Source organism: Netta rufina (genome assembly GCF_964035555.1).
Source record: "Netta rufina genome assembly, chromosome: 1".
Lineage (NCBI taxonomy): Eukaryota > Metazoa > Chordata > Aves > Anseriformes > Anatidae > Netta > Netta rufina.
The window spans coordinates 90,069,872-90,085,013 of record NC_140123.1 but is presented as its reverse complement, the minus strand read 5'-3'; the positions used below and the strand labels follow the sequence as shown (position 1 = coordinate 90,085,013).

The 15,142-nt window shown below is 36.2% G+C and overlaps 1 protein-coding gene across 3 annotated transcripts in view; it reads left to right on the top strand.

The window, feature by feature from the left end:
- Positions 1–15,142, top strand: part of CASK (calcium/calmodulin dependent serine protein kinase) — a 214,806-nt gene that overhangs the window by 128,377 nt on the left and 71,287 nt on the right. For all 3 annotated transcript variants that reach the window (XM_084285031.1, XM_084285030.1, XM_084285032.1), the window contains exons 7-10: positions 4,971–5,146; positions 7,384–7,506; positions 9,864–9,947; positions 12,916–13,015. In XM_084285031.1, coding sequence (XP_084141157.1) covers positions 4,971–5,146; positions 7,384–7,506; positions 9,864–9,947; positions 12,916–13,015 — 483 coding nt within the window. The remainder of the gene's footprint in view (positions 1–4,970; positions 5,147–7,383; positions 7,507–9,863; positions 9,948–12,915; positions 13,016–15,142) is intronic.

The following is a 15,142-nucleotide window of genomic DNA, read 5'->3' as shown; positions in this document are numbered from 1 at the left end:
CTCATTCTGGGCTTGCTCTTTCATAGAGACGTAACTGTGGTCTGCCCACATGACTAAATTATCAGGATCTTGTAATCTGCATTAGAAAGGCTGCAAAACCAAATCATTTTGTGATTATTTTCACTACTTATAATCTAGCAGTAGTATATGACTATATTTTATTAGGTTAGCCTGGCCTTTTGTCTCACTTCATTTGCGTTTATGTAGTTCTCATCTTAAATTTGAAGTGAGTATTAACATTTAGTAGTACTGATTTTTCAGCATGCTGTTAAGTAGCATCATTTTAAAAATAGTTACACCAGCAGTCTGTTGGGTTCTTACACAGCTGCGTAAAATTTTACCTATTACCTTGCCAGTCTAGTCCTTCTGCTTAACATCAAGCACTTCATTAATATGGATTTTTATGGTATTCTGGTTTTGAACAAGGGCAACAAAGATCCAGTTTTTCTACCTGTGATCCAAGTTCTTTAACTTCCAAGACAGGAGAAAGAAGATTTGGGATGGTCTCTTAACTTAAGCTTCTCCCAGAGTTTGTCTTTAAGAGCTCACGTGTTCTAAATAATGTGCAGCCTCACGTGCTGGTGACATAACACTGAATGGCCCCAAGATAAAGCAAAATAGGAAGCCTGAGATAACAAGGTTATAATTTGTCCAATATCCCATAGAAATTAGGAAATAAATCTCAAGAAGCCGTTGTGTTTTTCTTGTTCTGTTAGAAATAATATGTGGAAAAATATTGTAATATGGTGAAGGCTGTTGATAATGAATATTGGAAGGGTGCAGCATAAAAATGCATGTTGTGTTTTGTCTGCAATTTTGTTAAGTGTACTGTTGCAAGCTGTGTTTGCACCTTGTTCATATTCAGTAGTTAGGTAAGTATTTTTGTATTTCCTAGTGCTATAGTCCAGAAGAGAAATAGAGGGAGGAAAGGAAATCTAAAAAATGTTGTCTAATATCAAGACACTGCTTTCAAACTTTAGGGAAGCTGATTAATGCTCCATTTCAAGCAAGTATTCTGTTCTGCATATATTTTCAAGTAAACATGAATAATGAAGGATTTTTCTTGCTTATTGATTTCTGCAAAGTCATTTTAACTTGAAACGTTATTTGCTTAAGAGAAAAAGGAAAAAAAAATACTTCTCATACACTCTTGACACTGTAGATTACTTATTTTATACAGCCTGTGATTAATTCAGGTAAGGTGATGCTCAATATATGAAAACCAGAAATTAAAAGATTGAAAGGAGCAAGCTGCAACTTCGATTCTTGTTAAAAAAATCATCTTATTTTGCCCCATTTCATCAGTATTCTGTACATCAACACCAGCACAGCCACGTGGTTGCCCTTGGCTAAGGGCCAGACTCCCACTGGTCACTCATACATACACACATAACTCTTCCTTCTCATCAGGACAAGGACAGAAAATACAGAATGGCAGACTGCTTACCAGTTACCATCACAGGCAAAACAGACTTGACTGGGAGAAAATCAGTTTAATTTATTGCCAATTCAAATAGGTAGGGGCAACAGGAAAGACAAAAATTAAATCACCTCCCTCCTTCTCCTTCCCAGGCTCCTGACACCCCACCCTGAGCAGCAGCAGGGACTGGGGTCAGTCCATAGCGGTTCCCCTCTGCTGCTCCTTTCTCCACACACTTTTCCCCAGCTCTAGCTGCAGTCCTTCAGGATAAGCCTGCTCCTCCGTGGGTCCTCCACAGGCTGCAGGGTGGGTATCTGCTCCACTATGATCTCCTGCAGGAGCTGCAGGGGTTGAACCTCTGCTCTAGTGTCTGGAGCACCTTCAGCCTCTCTGACCTCGGTGTCTCCAGGGCTGTTCCTCACACATTTTCCCCCACTCCTCACACTGCTGTGCTGCATTTTGCCCTTAAATATGCTTTCCTAGAGGCACCACCAGCTTGGCTGACTGCCTCAACTTCAGCCAGCAGTGAGCCCATCTTGGAGCCAGCTCCTACAGGCCATGTGCAGCATGGGCCAGCTCCTGCTGCTTCTCACAGAGGCCACCCCTACAGCCCCCATTGACAGAACCTCAGCACCTGCACCCAGTAATGCTGTTATATTGCTTACATAGCATGTGTTGCTGTTAAATATGCTATTTTACAACACAGGAGAAAATGTAGGAGGACCAGTAACTCTTTGCCAAGGACTCGTTTTCCTCAGAACAAGATGTACTCTTGGTAGGCCTTCTGTCTGTAGGCCTGTAGTATGAATGCCCAGCAGACACAAGTATGCTGGCAAAAAAAAAGAAACCACAAAATTAGGTCCACTTCTCTGACAATACATAGTAATTTTTTTAATATGTTCACCTCTGCAATGCTTATTTCCTAATAACACAAGGTCCCAAGCTGAGAGTGGTGGCATGTAATTACTGTAAACACACATTAAATCAACTTCGGTATCACTTAGTATTTAGGTTGCTTGGTTTCATTATCTACTTGATCCAGACAACTGTTTCTCCCTGAAGCTTAATGCCTCTTTCAAATAGCTCTGTTTGTCCTTGTGATATCTTGTCTTGCTGTTTTCTTTTGAATAACCACTTTTCTCTTGACTTCCTGGATTCACAACAGCAATTAGAAAGTCCTATAGCAAGGCAGAATCTTCAGAATATATTTTTCCATTCATATGGATAAAAAAAAAAAAAACAAAAAAAAAAAAAATTGAGCAAGAGCTTTATTACCACTAATATTTTGGGGTGTTTTGTTGGTTTTTGTTTGAATGTGTAAGAAAGGTTACACCTGCTCCAAAACTGCAAATGGGTATGTCTACACCCAGATGCCAGGAAGTTTACCACTGAAATAAACAAGACTTGGGTAAGCCAGGCTGCCTTGTGGTCTTGCATGATGTCTACTACATCAAAAATTTTCACACTGTGGTATGCATACCACTAATGTCACATGAACAGGTTTAGCAATATGCCTGTACTTTGAACAGGCAGCTGTTGCTTTTTATGTATATGCAGTGCTTGATACAGAGGTGGAAATACTGACGCTTTTGCTGTCACCAATGATGGCACCTTAGGGAAAAATCTTGGGAAATCATTATAGATAAGATATTTACAGGCACATGGAAAAAAAAAAAAGTTCACAGCAATTTCGTATGCATACTGGATATGTGTACCTTGCCTTTTCATTCCCCTCCCTGACTCCAGGTATCCAAAAGAGAGAGACTTCGGGTTATCAAGGGAGTTAATTCTTCCCCTCATTCTTGTGAGCTTAGAGAATTGCCTTTGAGGTTTATCAGTTAGGCTGAAAAATGGGGCATAGGTGTATAAATTGTGTATAACCAACAAAAAAAGAATTATTTAGCTTTCCCCAAGTCCGTACATCTTTGTCCACAGTAAATATCCCTCCACTTTCCCCAGCGATGTGAGGGATAAGCTGGACTACAGCATCTCAATATTTTACTCCCCCTGCGTGGGAACTATTCCCTCGCTATCATGTCAGCCTACACTGCATAGACTTTATAGTTGCCAGCCTAGCTTAGTGGCAAGGAAAAATGCCTTTGTCACATGCATATTCCTAACATTTATTTGATAGAGTGAAAACCTCATAAACTGAAATGGAAAAGGTTTAACACAAAACCAGATGAAGTTTGCCAGTGGTGTTGTTTCTCCTTAAGAACAGTACTCTGGAAAAGCTACCATCCTTCTGTCAACTTCTTAATCCTCATAGAAGCAAAAAAAGAATGGGGACTAGTTTAAATAGCATAGTGAGGTCATATTGCTGCATTAGGTGGTATAAATGAAGATTGATCATTACTGAGTAAGCTAGTGCGAGATAGCCTCCCAGGTGTTTGTTACCAGTGCTGTGACTTAACTAAATCACATTCAGATGGCATGCAGGACAGGCTAGTCAAGAAAGAATCTGCTACAAGACAAAACTCAGTAGAATAAATGATGTGCTAACACGTTGTAAACTCTCCTAGCCAGCACAGTGGCCTTGAATGGAAACTCTGAAGTACCCTATCCTATCTGTAAGCAAGAATTAACTTATGAAAGTGATACAAGCAGTAACAATTTGCTAGTTGTGATTTTTTTTTCTTCTCTTGGTGCTTGGTGAAACAAGTGTTATCCAAAGACTTCATTGTTCATTAACCATCAGTGATGCCCTGATCATTCAAAATGTAACTCTTGTACCTTTGCAAGTGCTTTTCAGTGAAAACAAGCATCTTTAGAATGCTTGGGACATTTATATATAGAGATAAAATGGTTGTTGCTTTTATTTGGCTTAATGTGTTACATAGCAATTGAATGAAGTCATTCTAATCAGTTTATCCACCCAGAAGCTTAGTTGATACTAAATATGTTTCATTTCTGTGTGTGTACATTCTCTCCAACATAAAATCAGTAGAGTACCATTACTGTGTGATGATCTTTGAAAGCACTAGGTAGAACACATCAGCATTATCTTTTTATCTGCAGGAAGATGCTGTTAGCAGCAAATAAGTAAATAACACATTTGCTAGCATTTTGCAGTCTTGCTGGCAATTTCAGCAGACTGGCTAAGGTTTGGGCAGATCAACAGAGCAGATTATGCCCTTGCATAGCAGCTTTTTCAAGTAAGAGGTGTGGGTTAGAATTCTTCTGTATCTTTGTATGTGCTCTCTGAATAAGTAATCCCTGTTTCCAAGGTTGTCCGAATTGGTATTTTTACATCTATGTGCCATGTTCCACTGGGGAATCTTAGTGCTTTTATATAAATGTTGTTTCACATTTTGTGGGGTTAGGGTAGAATATTACTCAATTTGTAAAAGTATAAATCAAGCAAAATAGAACGTAGTGATTTGTCTCACTGGATGTGTTTAATAAATATTTAAGGAAAAAAAAGGAATAAAAGTTTGATCTATGAAGAAAACTTTGTAATACTGTTTTAGTTTAATGCAGTGATATTCTTCTTTATTTACATGCTTGACACACATCACTTTGACTCTGTTTTGTTTCTATTTCCATTTAGGACGTGTAGGAACACCTCATTTTATGGCCCCAGAAGTGGTGAAAAGGGAACCTTATGGGAAGCCTGTAGATGTTTGGGGTTGTGGTGTGATCCTTTTTATCCTGCTAAGCGGTTGTTTGCCTTTTTATGGAACCAAGGAAAGATTATTTGAAGGCATTATTAAAGGAAAATACAAGGTAAATGGCAGTATGCCTGAGTCCTTTTCCAGTGAGATGAACTCCACTTGTAAAATTTCTGGAAGTTGATTTTTGCATTTAGCCTGACTTAAATTTGAAGCTAATAGAAGGCTGCCTATGTTACACAGGGAGAGAGAGGTTTCTCTCCAGTATGTCTTGTTTGTACTGTGTTCTGTATCAATGCTACTAATAAAAATACAGAAATATTTACACAGATGAAATAATGAGTGCCAACAGTTAACTCCTAATTATACCTTCAGCCGTGAAGTATAACACACTGTATGTGACCTTCACTTTATAGATCATTTATATTTTTTAACCAAATTTTTTAAAAAATCATACTGATCATCGTATTGCCTTGATTTAAAACAAAATGCCTGTTATTGTAGATATGTAGTTAGACATTTTTCTTTTTAGTAAAGTACCATAAATTGCAACTGATTATTCAAAAGGAGCCACTTGCAACTGAAAGCAAATCGGTGTGCATGCAAAATAACCATGTTTCACAGTGTAGTCATCCTAGATCCCTTATGGAGAAAAATGTAAAACTTCACTGTTTTTGCTGTTTTGTCTAAGAACACATAATTGTGCTCTCTTTGCATCAAAAGCCATACGTGCTCTGTGTATTAGCAGAGAATGGGTGGATAGTCAGGCAGTCTCTATCTGCCTGATAGCCTGTAATAGGTTTTATGAAGGCTTTTGTTTGTTTGTTTTCTGTTTTGTTTTGGTTTGTGTTGTGTTTTTTTTATGTGAACTAAAATGGAAGTGACAGCTGTGGCATTGCACTTGGTCAAGAGGACATTTATTTAAATGTTGTGTACTTGGATACAGAAAGATCTCTTCGTGACACAAGTTTTTTGATTTCATAGACAGGCAGACATTCCAGTTTTACTCTATGGAAGATTTCTTTATGTCCATCAAACAGCTAAAACCCTTTGGATGCTTACAAGTTAATTTTTCTTTGTTTAAAAAAAAAATCGTGGCCAGCACATTGTGTCTTCTCAGTTCCTTTTCTATTCCTGTTTCCTGTAATGTGCCTATTCAGTGAAAACAGTATAAGGATTTCAAAACAGTCATGCTACACATTTGCAATTACCTTCATTTTATTAGACATGACAAAGACAAATGGCAACTATAAATGTGGATTTCATCGCCAGGTAATGTTCCAGAGTCCTCCAATTTAAAGCAATATTTGTTGTTTTTGTTTTTGTTTTTTTTTTGTCACAGACTGGTTTTAAGTAAAATTGACTTTTTTAAATGAACAGATAGAAATGTTTTAAAAAGACAAGTTATAATTTTGAAATTCCTTTTAATAAAACTAGCAATGTGCCATCCAAATAAAACTTAATTTCTTCATGAATCAAAGAAAGTCCTAGAAATAGCATAAGGATAGAATCCTTTGCAATGGTAAGAATTTCCTGTTTTAGTATGTTTTTATTGGGTACCCACTCTCTTCAATAGTTGAACACAAACCTGTATATGCACAATATGAAAATATGTTTGAAGTCATATTTCTTGTTTCGTAAATATAAAGTTCTGCTCTAAGTGCACAGAAATCCACAATTGCTCAGATTGTTGATCACATCTCAGTATGCTTTTCTGTCTTCATGGCTGAAGATGCTTAAATGTTGTTAGGTTGAAAGGAATTTATTGCGAAGAGACATTGTCCATGATGTCTGTGGGATAGGACCAGGGAAGTTTGCAACAGGCATTAAATGTCTCCCTTCATACTCAGCATCAGTGGCTTTAACTTGTAGGTTGATAGAAATAGATTGTCATCCCATTCCTTATATCAGTTTCAGGAGTAGGTTTAATTTCTGTGTTTATCATATGCATAGTTAACTGTCAGACAAATCCTAATTACTTTTTTGTGTGTGTGGTTTTGTTTTTTTTCTAGTGGTCACTTTTATCTGAACAAAATGTCACTTTTTTTTTTCTAGTGGTCACTTTTATCTGAACAAAATGTATCATAGGTAGAGAATTATACTGTGATTCTTTAATGCCATGGATATGTGATGCTTTTATGTGATGCAACTTTCAGAGTATTCAAATTTTTATGCCATTTCAAAAGCAACTAATGTTCAGTTTTTTGAGTTACTAAAAAGTGTGAAAACTTCTTTTCACATTTATTAAGATAGTGTTTACAAGTACCAGCCACTCTTAAGTCTCTGTTATTTACCTTCCATAAATAACAGCTTCTTATCACTAATATTATTTTTTTTCATTCTTGTAATCAGATGAATCCTAGGCAGTGGAGCCATATTTCTGAAAGTGCCAAAGATCTGGTACGCCGCATGCTTATGCTGGATCCAGCAGAAAGGATAACAGTATATGAAGCACTGAATCATCCCTGGTTAAAGGTAGTAAAACCACTTGTTTACATATCAGTTTTCTCTTCAAGGGACAAAAATATATGTTTGTTTAATCTTTTAAATTACACATGACATTTTATAAAATGTGTGATAATGTATTTTAAATGTTTTGTGAGACTAGAGCTTGAGTTTTTGGTTATTTCCAAGCTTGAACCCTTGTTTAGCAGCAAGAGCAAACTCGCTTAAGAATCTTGGACAACATCAGAGTGTAGGGAGTAGGACTACGTAGAAATAAGCTTTAAGAAGGTATTCTTGTGTCTTTCTGTGGTTCTCAAATTCCAGAGGAGTAATTTCTGATCTCTTCTTAGCTCAGTCCTATCCAAATCTCTTTCTTATTATTGCAGCATATAGCAATGCAGTATATTGCTTTCTTACCTTAGATTTCCAAAATGTCTCACTAGAGTGAAGTAACTCCGTAGTGGTGGGTTATTCAAAGGCTGCTGTAACTACATAAAATTACATGGCATCTGGTAATCAAATTGTTTTTCGGTGGTGGTGGAATTTACAAACCAATTTGAGCCAGTGGAAGAGTAGTTGCTGGACAACGCAGATTAACAATAGGAGCAGGAGAATATACACCTGGCTTTCAGCAGTCCTGCTAATAAGTTGTTCTGAACATTGGAGTTGGAAAAGGATGGGTGTGTTGCACATTTGAAAAGTGCTGGTTAAGAGCATTGTATTTTCTTTGGCTGAAACTGATTAATTAATTATTTTTCATTTTTATCCTCTATTTATTTTCTGTAATGTGGGCCCAGGGTATAGTCATATTATCATTAACTTAAATAGGGCACTCAAGTGGAAAGGGTGGGATTCTGGTGTCCGCTCCTGGACCGTTTTACCTAAGACAAGTGTTGACCACACACACACACACAAAAAAGACACATACAGGCTGGTATGTTCTTCTCCCTCCAACTAAGTGGTCTAACTACCAGTGAATGGAGTCATTCTTTCACTTCTCTGCTTTCTTTCTGGCTCTGACTCTTGCAGTCCTAATTACAGAATATTCTAGTTTATAAAAAGAGGGCAGGACTGTGCACCTGTTAGCAATAATAGTTATGGCACTCTTCTGAATACTGGGAACTGCAGGTTTGAACCTCTCCACACAAAAGGGGCTAAAGTTCTGTCTGTTCATCAGGGGCATGCATACTGAATCAAATGTTTCATAGAGCTTAGGAATGTACACCACATTTGGGAATCCTAAATGATCGCACTCCGGTAATTGAGTCTGTGGTAAACACAGGTGACCTGTCTTTGCCTGTAATTTGACTTTTTCTCATGTTGTGTCATTTAGATGACAAAGCAAGAGTTTTGGTGAGGGTTATTTAAGCAGAAGAAAATGCCATCTATATTGTTTGAGAAACTAACCTACTTAGGCTTTTTCTTTTAAAGTTCATTCTGTAATGTAAATGTGCAGATTCTGCTTATATTACATGTTTATTGTCTGTGGTCTCTTGCTGGTCTTGCCCTTATTTGTTGAAAGACAAGAAGAGAGAAGATTTACTTTAAGAAAGTCTTTCTTCCAAGCTTAGGATGGCTTTCTGTCAATCAGTTGTCTCTTACTTTTGCCAAAGATGAACTGTCTTTCCTGTTGACTCAGAATTTTCTTCTAACCATTTTATAGATAGCAATCACATACAATATGGGATAGAGGCATCTGGCACCATACAGAGATTGTAATACTTCTGCCAGTGATTTCACTCTGATTCAAGAGGTTCATATGATAAACATTTACATTAAATTAATAAGTTTATATAGCCTCTGTGATGGTTTGGGGCAAGGGAAGAGAGTACTCAGTTGCTTCAAGTTCTCTTCCCATTGCATGCTATTTATTGGCACCTTCTTGGTCTGCATCTACAGTGGTGAATTCTTCATGAAAGGTAGCACCTTATGTCAGCAGCCATCAAGCTGGCATTTCCTGCTCTGTTGTGCAGACACCCCATATCCCAAATTTAACCCAAGTATCAGGAACTCCTTAGGAGAGTGCTTGTACATGTTGCTTCGCCAGGATTTGTGTGCCCCAGCTTTGTGCTTGCCAGCTTCAAAATTCAATGCTAGCCACAGACTAACTTTTACAACATAAGAGTAAAAAACAAGGCTAGGGTCTCACTACAAAGTGGGAAACAAAATCACGAAGCAAAAATATCCCTGGCCCCAAGTTAAGGATTCTTTCAAAATACTTTAATCCCTATCAGTTCCTTAAAGTTTACCTTAGTTTGCACCAAAACTTCATTCTTCTTATGATACGTAGTAGCTGATGAGTTTCTTGCCTAGTATGTTAATGTCAAGATAATATTAAGATCTTGTATTTAATCCTTGTTTTGTTCTGTTTTGGTTTTTGTTTTAAGGAGAGAGATCGCTATGCATACAAGATTCATCTTCCAGAAACAGTAGAACAATTGAGAAAATTCAATGCAAGACGAAAACTAAAGGTAAAATGAATGTAGTGTTAAAACAGCATAGTTACATAATTTGAATTTCAAGTGATATTTTATTAATTTTAAAAGCAACAAAAGAAATCTGTACTGTAAAGTCGGCAGTAAAAAAAACGAAGTTGAAACTGATCTACAATGTTCCATCACAATGATGTCTTATTAGGGATGTTCATCCCTTCTTAGTTCATTCTTTTCAAACTAAATTCCAGTGCAAATTGTCTGGTATCAGCCAAGGTGTGCATGAGGTCTTCTCCTTACACTAATTCAGTAATTCTCCATAATATGTATTACTGGAGGGGAGTGAATAGTGGGTTCCGTTATTATTCTGTTAAGTTTATGGTAAAAGAAACATAGTAATGTTAACTACTTTTCTTCAAAGATAGCAAAGATGTCTTCTTCAGTTTATCCCCTATACACAACATTATTTCTCAGACAGATTGGAAAGAATGTTAACATTTTAGCCCAAAACAACATGATTTTCCTTCAAAACAGTAAACTAGTCCTGTCTTGGAAAGGCTAACAGAAACATTTTTTAAATACTCTGAAAGGTTGGTAAAACTTTAACAGAAACATGCAGTATTACAACTTGTGAGCTATTTTAGAATTTGTAATAAAACACAGAACCATATAAATAGATATTGAGTTGCTGTTTTGCTAAAGTTGAAGATAGCTGCAAAAGCAAGTGATGATTAGGATGCAACAGTTGCTGTAGTTTATGATAGCCCTTTCTCTTAGGTGGTTTGTATGTCACTTTCATTAAAATGTTAGCTAGTACCTTTTAGAATATGATCTGTTTTCCTGCTGTAGACACAATCTCAGGTCTTTCCCAGATTTCTTCTGGGGGAAGCCAGTATGTTTATTCCCTAGAGAGCATCTATACGTGCAGTTTCTTTTCTGCCATTTGTTCTACGAGGGCTACCAAAGCACTGTTCTGCAGAATGTTTCTTGAAATTGTGTTATCCAGTTTGCATATATAAGCCATTAAAAACTTGAGTGGATAAACTGTACTTTACTTGTACAAGTAAATATATGTTAGAGCAGATGACCATTTTCTAGCTTTGTAATTTCCCATGTAACACTCATTTAGGCAGCCTGAGATTATTATTATATCGTATAGATATCTCATGGATGTCAAATATACTGATGCTGTCAGGGTCAGATCATGAGAATTTGTCAAATAAGAATGTATTGCTTGGTCTTAAAGACTAGATTTTAAACTTGCTAATCCATCCAGTCCAGGTAAGAGGAAAAGATAAATACAGTAGTTATTTAGTTTACTTTGTACTGTGGATATCTATGCCTCATGATTATTACTTTATCTAAAACCTTTATTTTTTCATGAAGTCTTTTTCCCTGTTGGAAAAAAATGCTGTTTCCTCTCTAAAGCAAAGGATATAATAGAATGTTAATTAAGATACTAATACTAATCCTAACAACTGAATCTTTTAAAAATTTCTGACAGAAATTTAGAATTTTTCTTATCATTTATAACAGCACACCACATAACCTGTGCTTACCTGGGGAGTCTACTAGAGATCCCATCCCACCTTCCATCACCCCAACCTTTTATTGTAGCCTCTGCACCGTGTTTTTTTTCATCCCTAACAAATTAGGGTAATACCTATGTACTTCTGCTTGATGTTTTTAACATAATAAATATATTAGAGTCTGGAATTTGTTGAACTGTAGGAAAAAAAATGATTTGTTCCTTTTTTAGCTGTCCTATCTAGGACGATTGTCTTCTTCTTGAGTTTGTATGCTCCTTTTATCTTCTTTCTACCGAACATTCTACTTCAGAAGTTAACATAAAATTAAAGATTTTTATAAAACCTGATGCAAATTTGAAGTTACAATATAATTGGACATTAGCTCCATAGAGTTACATTACGTGCTGTCTAATGTTTGGAGATAAAACTGTAAAACATATTGGATTTGCAGACAACAGTTGAAACTTCTCTGGGCATTAAGATTTCTGTTTTATTCATGACTACTCTCTAATTGTTAGGCGTATTTAAAATTTCTGCCCAAGTTACCTGGTGCACTTAGTGGAAACTTGCAAAGTACCTGTTGCTTTTAACAGAAATGTCCTGCCAATCACAGTGCTCAGAAATGTATCTAAAAAGATTTTTCCTGTCTGTCACCCCATAAATAAACTTGGACAAATTCTGTTACTTCAAAACGTTTTATTATAGAAAGTATGTATCTGTTTGGGGGAAGAAAAATCTACCATTATTTGCTAACTTTATGTAAGTTTCATACCTCAACCTATCCTGAATTTGGCTTTATGTAGATAAACTAGGATTTGTGAAGATTTTTAAGTACCTTTGCCAAATTCTTTCATGTTTTCCAGAGTCCAAGGGTTTCTCCTTGTGTTAAAGCAGTTCATTTATAGTCTAAGTATCATATTACTTTCAGATAAACCCTGTCCATTGCATAGACATGTCCATTACATATTGACATGGTTTAGCACCTGCCTCAGTAAATTAAATGGTAATTATTTCAATTTACAATTTTGATTTCACTTGTACAAATTAACACATAATCTGAGCAAAATATTGTCATTCTTCAAGCATTTTATTTGGTTGGTTAGCATCGTTGGAAACTTATTTAAATTTGACCTTCCATAATGGATGACTATTCTTTTTTCTATATCATTTAACATTGAGAGACTGAGTTCTGAGTTACTTTTTATCAAAGAGGATTTTATAGTGCTTTCCCTTAAAGAACTTCTTTCATGAATCCCCTCACGGAGCATGTAGTTACTGTTCATTAGTTTATGACCAGCTCTTTTGTTATGTATGGTTACTGATAATATTAAAGCAGGTGAAGATTATGAAATTTACTTACTCTTCACCAAAAAGGTGTACACACAAGAAAGCTTGAGAGGTTGAGTGACTGAGGGTGTCTGGAAATGTTTCATTAACCTTTTTTGTGTAATTTAGACTTTGTGGGTGTTTTTATTCAGGGGGCAGTACTAGCAGCAGTGTCAAGCCACAAATTCAATTCCTTCTATGGTGACCCCCCTGAAGAGCTGCCAGACTTCTCTGAAGATCCTACCTCCTCAGGTATTTTAGCAGAAAGTATATTTACTGCAGTCTATCTGTCTTAATTCTGTACTGACTAGAGTACCAAGTATTTATTAGTTTCTCATGATCTCATAAACTTGCATAGTAAGTTAACCTTTAAATGTGAACCATACATATATTTCATATACATATATGAACCATACATATATTTCAGTCATAATGGTGTTAGTGACAGGAGTCAAGAGAACATTTCTACAGAGCTTTAAGATTCTACAGAAATAGTGTGAATGTTTATTTGATGTATATTTATTTAATTACCAATAGCACCATAACCTCATATATCTCTTTACGTTCCTTCAGTGTAAAAGCATATTGAATTTTTGTCCTGAATTCTTAGGCAGAAGCAAGGTTCTCATACACTAGTAATAGTTAATTACAAAAAGAAACCACTGTATACCAGAGACTCTTGACAGTGTTGGAGAACAGTATGACTAAGTGGTCTCCTCTTTAAAGCGGGCTGGGCAGTATTTCTGGCATTATAAGCCAGATCCCTGAATCTTCAAGAGAAGAGGGACAACACATATTGTTCTATGGGCATGTAGCTGGGCCTTGGGCAGGACTGTAACGTTGCTTCCAGCAGTACTTTTTTCCTCAGCCCATAGTCGGGTATTTAAATCACTTGGTAGTCCCTTGATTAAAACAGTCCTGTCATAATATGTATCTTAATTTTCATATAATGTTACTTTCAAAATCTGCAATCCAAAAGCATGTGTTGGCCTAACTGTTCTAAAATAAGGATTAAATGAATTTGTAAGAAAATCTAAGGCTAATATAAGTCTCTTTTATTTTTCTAAACAACTAAATAGTACTGGCAGAATATTTGAGCTAAGAATGCTTGTAACTATAAAGCTTTCTTTACTAGAAGATTATTTCAGAACTCAATTACATGTGCTGAACTACTGTGTGCTAATGAATTCTCTAAGTGAGAATATTACTTGCTGGCTGCAAATGTTAAGTATTGCTTTTCTCTTCTTTCATATGAGCAAGTCATCTTCATGAATTATTTCAATGTCATTAATATACAAATTCAGGGATATTTTTGTTGAAATTCTGAAATTTTATTTCTTGAAATTCAAGTTTGAGTACTTAAATACAAAGACTGCTTAGTGCTTAAAGATGCTCACTTCTCATAAATTCCATTGAAATGAAGGGGATCTCAGATCATTAACTGCAAATGGGTAATTACAGCCTCATAGCTTAAGTTCTGGCAGCCAGCTTTGGCATAATTGATGTAACTGTATATAGTTTTAAAGAAAATAAGTTGATTTGACTTCACCCAGAGTTACTTTTCAGTGCTTTAATTTTCGTTTCCAGCTACTTCCTTCATTTCAATAAAATGAATAGGCCACGGACATGATTGGCAGTGGTAACTTTCCTAGTCTAAAAACTGCCGTTCCTCTTTCCAGTTTCAGTCTCACATCAACAGGACATGTGTCTTCCTCATGAAGTGATGTAATTGCAGGCATCAGTGTACAGCAAGGGTATATGGTCTATTTTTTTCTGCTCACAGAACACGTGAATCCAGTACATATAAAAATTCTACAGAATATCTGTGCTAGGTCCATTATTGCACTGTGTTTACCTCTGAAATAACTGAAACAATAGCTTGGATTTCTTAGAAAAGCTTTATAATTCTCTAAAATAACATTGTCGATCTTACTGATGGGAGATCACAGTGATCAGGAAACCATTTTTAGTGAGTACTTTTCATGGTGTTTTCCCTTACTGACTACACTAGCTGATAAAATACTTAATATCTGAGGATAAACACTGAGCCTTCCAAGAAAAGATACTGCGACTTCCAGCTTCTGAAATTGCTAGATATGGAAATCCGTGTCGTTTCCTCTTCAGAATTGCACCGATTATGTTTTCGGATGTTTCTGACTTGCAGAGACAGGCTCTTGAGATGTTTCTAAACTGAACTAGTTTACAGAAATTAGACATAAACCCCTTGAATGTCAGTGGAAACTTGACTGTCTTCAGGTAATCTAAGTTTCCTTTCTAACAACTTACGATGTTACTTCAGATCATAAAGGCTAGTGAAGAACATTTAATATTTTAAATGTAGCTGTCTATTTAATCCTCCCATAAAATTTCATGAAGCAT